General features: G+C 37.3%; 1 protein-coding gene across 1 annotated transcript in view; it reads right to left on the reverse strand.

Annotated features, from left to right (window-relative positions):
* The window catches only part of LOC107709219 (PDZ domain-containing protein 4), a 57,480-nt gene extending 50,536 nt beyond the window's left edge, over window positions 1–6,944 (reverse strand). The window contains exon 1 of the mRNA XM_016513655.1: window positions 6,108–6,944. Coding sequence (XP_016369141.1) covers window positions 6,108–6,167 — 60 coding nt within the window. The 5' untranslated portion in view covers window positions 6,168–6,944. The remainder of the gene's footprint in view (window positions 1–6,107) is intronic.
* Window positions 6,945–7,165: the final 221 nt, after the last annotated feature.

Raw genomic sequence — 7,165 nt, forward strand, 5'->3', positions numbered from 1 at the left:
GACGCGTTTCAGAAAGGCGGGGCATAGAGGAGAAACAATAATGTACAGTATGTGGAAAATAATGTGTTTTTTGAACTTTAAACCGCATAAACACATTTCATTACACCAAATACACAAAATAATGTTCTTTTTAGCAACATCATATGACCCCTTTAAACTATTTTGCACTTGAATGGCTATATTTGTTGTTGCTAGGAGGAGGCACCGCAGAGAGCAGAGAGCGTGTGTTAGAAGGGAGAGGATTTTTTTCCACACGTATTAATTTATTTGGAATGCCAGAAGAATACATTATCTGAATCCGAACATATCCTTACGCTGATTTGTGCTGTGCTCAGTAGATTGCGTTGGTCATTATGGAAATGCGATGTTGCGTCGGTGTTCAGTAAATCACCTGCAGAAATGTCCAAGCCCATCGGTGCTGTTTTGGAATTGCGCTCTCACTTTAATTTGCCCTGTTTAGTAAAGCTGGCCTAATGTATTAAATACATGTATTTACGAGTGATGTAGAGTCGTTTTAAGGAGTGATGTCATCACACAAGTAACGTACTTGCAGAGAGGAAGCAACTTTTCAGATTTAGATTATGAAGACAAATTTCGGTTGCACTTTATGCTAAGAGTATTTAACTACTATTTACTAACATTTAAACAAATCATTTGATACAATATACTTATTGTGTACATGTTTAACTTGTACTTGTATGTATTTAATTTTGTAATAAATGTATGTAATTATATCTATAATTTCACTGTTGACCCTACCACTACCCCTTAACCCATCCATAAACCTAGCAGCCCACCTCAATGGCAGCAAAAGTGTTTGCAGTATAACATGAACACACTAAGTACATTGTACCTAACAATTATTTATTTATTTTGTTAATGCAAGAACATAGTAGTAAAAGTTAGTTTTTTCTGTGGATGAATTTGTAGGTATGTGTGTGTTTTTTTTTTTTTTTTTTTTTTTTTTTTTTTTTTTTTTTTTTTTTTTTTTTTTTTTTTTTTTTTTTTTTTTTTTTTTTTTTTTTTTTTTTTTTTTTTTTTTTTTTTTTTTTTTTTTTTTTTTTTTTTTTTTTTTTTTTTTTTTTTTTTTTTTTTTTTTTTTTTTTTTTTTTTTTTTTTTTTTTTTTTTTTTTTTACCACAAGACTAGTAATGTGCACAAGTACGCAAGTAAGTAGGGTCAATTTTGATTTTATGTGGACATTAAAATTGATCACTTGCCACCAGCAAAAATTTCTTTTTCTTTTTTTTTTTTGCTCATGTAAATTTGCAATCTGTATTGAATGTGATTAGGGAGAAAAACTCTATTCAGAAGGGGCCAGTTTCCCCAATGAAGGTCAGGTAAATTTGTCTTTCACAAATGCAATTTGTGATTTCAATCTCGTCTGAATTGAACATGACTGTGTTTTTCTCACAGAACCGCTGAAAAAGATTCAGAGCAAATTACCTACTGCTTTTCTTAACTCAGCTGACCTCTGAGAAGAATGCGTGTTATTATGGTGTTGTAGCCTATTTTTCACAACACTCTTCCTCATTTATTTTGACCTTTGTCTAATGGCATAACTAAGACGCAGGTCCATTATGGATTTAGACCTGTTTGCCAATTTCCCAGGAAAAATAGCTGCTGGTTCGAGTACTGCAGACAACATATTGCTCAGAACAGCCACAATAATAGCAGCATCAGATATGATTATTTATTTCCCTATATATACACACATAGCTTATTAATAGTTGCGTTTGCTGGTATAAAAGTTTTTTTTTTCATCAAATAAATTACACACATAATTATAATTTTTTATTATTTTGTGCCTTTGAAAAAACGGTTTTCCATGTGGAGATTAAGACACTCGCTTTCTTTTTATATATAACCATGTTATATGAAAACAGCGCTTAGCTCTCTGTAAATACCACACTAGATATTGTTCTCCTCTGGTATCAATCAATAATCTGTATGCTTAAATAATTATGATGTTGGTAATTAGATGGTTGCACACTTCTCTCTCTCTCTTTCTCTGTGCAGCCTGTTAGCGCTTGGGCTAAAGGTTGGGCTGTTCTGCTAATTGGCTTTAATAGTATTGGTGCTCTTCTTCTATCGATGATACATGCAAGCTGCCACCTAGCACATGAATTGAGCATACATTCTCTGGATGTAACAATACAGTTTTCATTTAAAAGTACCCCCAAACATAATCATTTATAAAAATGCTAATGAATCGCAATCAGAAAAGCACATACTGTAGCAATGGCTTTCCTCAAAGTCACCCCTATAGTTTCTGACACCAGATTCAATAGTTCACTGCTAGTCTTTGTTGTGTATTTTTTATTACCCAAATAAAATATTTAACAGCCCAAAAGAGTTGTAAGTCAAAGCCACAGAGACATTTTTGCTACTTCCATGAAGTTGTCTGAAAATGAAATGTTTTGATTGGCTTGGATGTTTTGATATTTGTAGGAAGCCGGGCTAATAAAGCTCGTTAAATCTTATTAAAATAAGACAAACAAACAAACAGGAGAAAAACACAGACACAGACAGAGAATAAAAAACCTGTGGGGACATGATTATGAGAGACTGCAAATATCACACTAAAGGCCGTTCCTTGCTAAAAGTTACTCAAGTAAATATACATATAATAATAATGATCACGTTGACAAAAATGTTTACATTGCATTATTGCTAAGTTTAACCCAGCAAAGACGTAGATGTAGTAGATGTAGTGCAACCCTTATAAGTAATTCACATGAATTTGTAGGTTTACTATAGAAAAGCTGAAATGTGTTTAAATCGACTGGCTCGACTGGCTTTAGCATACAGTAGTTTCAAAAAGAGTACTCATTACATAAGAATATTCCTTTGAAGCATATTATTTTTAAGTATGAACTGAATGTAATGTTTTTAGACACTTAATTTCATGTTATTCACAATTAAAGGCAGGGTAGGTGATTTGGTTCAAAAACATTTTTTGTTATGCTGCTTGAGAGTCTCTTCACATCCCCATAGCAATCACTAAGTTAAGTGGTCTAAATTTATTTATATGTATTTATATCATCTGTGGAAGGTGTAGGAGCATAAAATGTTTGACCAATGAAAATGTTCGGTACGAACATTACGATAGGTTGTCCTGCCTTCCTGTCAAAATATGTATTAGCATACCTCTGCACAGCCTTTTGCGCAAACATGATACGTCATCAGCGCGTTCTAGTGAGAATGAAAGGCGTTATTATTGTAATATTATGCGCTTTGTAGTGTAATGTTTTCTCAGCAGTGACTGAGACATGAGGTAATCTGACAGCGTTGCATTCAATCCTCCACAACGGTGTCTCTCATATTAATCGCTGATTAGACGCTGGTCTGCCTGTGCGCGTGTGACGAGAGGGGCGGGGCCGAGAGCCGTGCCCGCCGGTTCCCGCCTCCTTCTTCCCGAACTACGAACGTTGTTACTTCCCGAACTACATCGTAACTCCTCCATTTATCCTTCCGGAGCTCCTCCGTGGGACTCAAGACCGGTGAGTGGTGCAGGTGTCGCTCATTATCAATTACTCCACCGGCCTCGCTCCGTTCCCACGGCTCTCGGCCCCGCCCCCACTCGTCACAGCACATTTATGATCCCTCATAAGTGTATTTTTTTAAAAACTCAAAATATCATTAAACCTTAATGTACCTTAATGTAACTTTTATTTTGACATCATCACAACATGCTCTTTTTAAAAGTGTACTTAAGTGTGTTAAGAGAGGGGGTGTTGCCAGGGCATTGCTATGTAGTTGTTAAGTTATTCTGTTTTTTTTTTTTGACATGTTGCATTGTGGTTTCTAGGGTGTTCTGTTGTTTTGTTGACTAATTCTGGTCAAGGGTTGGTGGCTTATTTAGGCTACGTTCACACTGCGAGCCTTAGTGCTCAATTTCTATTTTTGCTCATCTGATTTTTTTGTATAGCCGTTCACATTTTTGTTTTAAATGTGGCCAATATCAGATTTAGAGTGTGAATGGATCATGGTTCTGAACTGACCCACATCAGTGCAGCACAAAAGAATTATATGAACAGGGTTGCCAGGTTTTTACAACAAAATCTGCCCAAAAGCTTCTCAAAACTACTCCAAAACTAGCCCAATCGCATCCCGTGGGGTAAATATAGCGTTAGTGGGGTCGCTTCAACCCACAAAGTTGAAAAACAACCAACGGTTGTATTCCAATTTCACAGGAAAACTGGGGACTTGGCAACACTTGCTGTCATATGGAAATAAACAAGGAGGACATAAAGTAAGCCGCAGGACCAGTGAAATTATGCAAAGGCAATATGAAAAATAAAGACAAGGATATGAAAGAAGAGAGCAGAGTTTTGAAACTTTTATGATACGAGTCCTCATGCTTGAATATAGAGTTGTTATTGTGTACTTATGAGTTTTGACAAATCACTGTTCTTCCACTAAATACCTTTCGCAACTGTCTTGATAAATGCCTAGTTCTTTCATGAAACTCTAGATGGCACAGGCTGATGGGTTCTTAACAGATTAAGTGAAGGCGTATGTTTCTGCAAATCTGCGACAAGGGTTACGTGCATACTAGATCTCAGGTTAGATGAAGCATGGGGCGCATCAGGTGAGATTATGGGTTTCTGACTAACCGCTTGACCTTAGTTTAAGTTGTACTCAGTTACGTTAACCATGTATATGATTTCAGCTTTAATTAAGTTGTACGTACCTTCCCCAGCTCCACCTGTATAGATCTGCCATGGGTTATTATATGCTATTTGTGCAGCAGCAGTATGTCTTAAATACTCACAGCACCATATCGCTGTATGCATTGGCAGTAGCCAGTTCCTGTAATTGCCTGCAGCAGCAGCAATAATCTGCAATTACAGCAATAACCAACAACAGCAGCGATTCAGCAGCAGCATAGCAGACCTAATCCACCAAGACCAAATACATTAACATTGTCATATCCATCACCATGCTAAAATCTTCCGAGAGTGGTCATGAAAGAACTTTGGGTATGTAAACTCTTCGAAGTGACTCCCATGAGCGCAGAATCATGACAAATGTTGATCTAGAGTGACATAAAAGTCACATGGATTCCAGTATGACTGTTCAGACTAGGGCTGTCAAAATGGTTGAAAAACTAAATTCGAATTGTGTAATTAAAGGGGTCATTTGATGCGATTTCAATTTTTCCTTTCTCTTTGGAGTGTTACAAGCTCTTGGTGCATAAAGACGATCTGTAAAGTTGCAAAGACTAAAGTCTCAAATCCAAAGAGATATTCTTTATAAAAGTTAAGCGTCAACCACGCCTACCTAAAATGGCTCGTTCTAACAGATTTGCATAACGCCACCCAAATGTTCACGCAAAGAAAGAAGGATTCTGTGTGAACGGCTTGGTTTGAGTTTTGACGTAAACAACATCTTTTCCGCATTGATGTTCTCTTTTTCCACAATATTTTGAATGGACAACCAGCAGCGCCGCATCTAGTGGGTTCAGCTGGATAAGATAAGAAAAACATTCAAATGCAACGACACTTACATCGTCATCGCATCTTGTGTGCCACTGATAAGGTAGCCTGACGCACACCTAAAATTCAAATGCAACGTTTTTGCATTAGAATGTGATTTTTTATTTTAAATTCGCCGAATATTCGAACTTTGATTTTTTTTTTTTTTTTTTTGACAGTACGCAAGAAACCTTCATCCACCACTGGATACCTTCATTGGGCCAAGTGCGTGGACCTTACAACAGCTCTAGTTCAGACTGCAGTCAATTTGCAAAACATCTGACCTGTATTGGATTTAGTAACACATATGGAAGTGGCACAAATCAGAACTGAAAAGATCAGATTCCATGTGGTTTGTGCTGTTCACTGTCATGAGAAAAACAGATGTCACATGTGAGAAAAAAAAAAATTGGGCCACATTTGCCTGCAGTGTGAACATAGCCTTAGATCCTCATGTATTAGCAATAAGCTAAGATCGAAAAAACTATATATGATCAAAGAAAAGTGGAAGGAGAAAAAAATAAAATACAAGTGTTGATGTGTGTATCAGGCCATTCAGAGCAAGTTTCTACCCCTCAGTCAGTAGGATTATGGACAGATAGGAAACAGCTTTGGGTTTGATTCTTACCTGGAACATGACCCTGCACTGTTCCTCGGGCTTCTGCACCACACACATGTTACACCCCATCCTGACGTCTGAACCCGCACACCTTCAGGCCACGAACCCACTCAGATCACCTACTCTGTGCTTACGCTGTGCTTCTTCAGCCAAGCAGCATATCCCAGATCCCCACAGACAGTTCGGTTAGCTTTCGCAATCCAACGAGTTTAACGAACGTACTCAGGTTCACAGTAGGAGAACTGCTTTTCTGGTTCAGAGACACATGCACATGTCTTTCTCATGGCTTTAAAAAATGTCAGTTTTTCTGCTTTTCAAACAGTCCATTTCATCCTACCTAACTAAAAAACTCAAGAAGTCCAAACTGTCATATCTCAAGTCTATTGTGGAGTGTGAAAACAAATGAATTCCAGTATGTAAAAAAAAAAGTCAATTTGTGCTTGAAGTGAAATGTTGTAGTACAGCACTCCTTCTGTTCCTGTCCACATTGATGTGCTTAATTCAGGGAATTCAGCATGAAATTACGCTTCTGTGCTTGCTCTCATGCTTTTATCAAGGCCACTTCCACCAGCTCTTTTCTGGGACTACATCCAAATTACTCCTAAATCAGTAAATGCTGCATGTACGTGGCTGCGCGACGTTCAATGTTTTATTCCAAAGCGATGGAAGGATAATTGGAGAGATTGAATGTTTGGTCAAGAGAGACCAACAAGGAGGAGCGTTCCAAGAACAAAAATTACTTTTGCCTCACAGTATTTGGTGAAATCTGTGGCTTTGTTTCAGGTTTTTGCTTCCAAGAAGTGTCAGTTCAATTCCAAATTCTTATCTGCCAAAGTTTTGATGTAAAATAACTGGTCAAAATGGTGTATTTTATCAAAACACAACTATTTCCTGCAGAAGCCCTCATGAACGTCAGGTGTTTTCTTTTCGAACTGAACTGTGGATGAAATTCTTGACTCTAGCTACTGATTTTTATCCACAGATTTCCTCCTCACAGTGAGATCCATGATTCTCTCCCAGATTCGATCAACTGCTGTGGATACCGAAGAAGAGTTTGACTGCTTAAC

This window comes from Sinocyclocheilus rhinocerous, unplaced genomic scaffold, assembly GCF_001515625.1.
Source record: "Sinocyclocheilus rhinocerous isolate Xijiao unplaced genomic scaffold, SAMN03320098_v1.1 scaffold776, whole genome shotgun sequence".
NCBI classification, from domain to species: Eukaryota; Metazoa; Chordata; class Actinopteri; order Cypriniformes; family Cyprinidae; genus Sinocyclocheilus; species Sinocyclocheilus rhinocerous.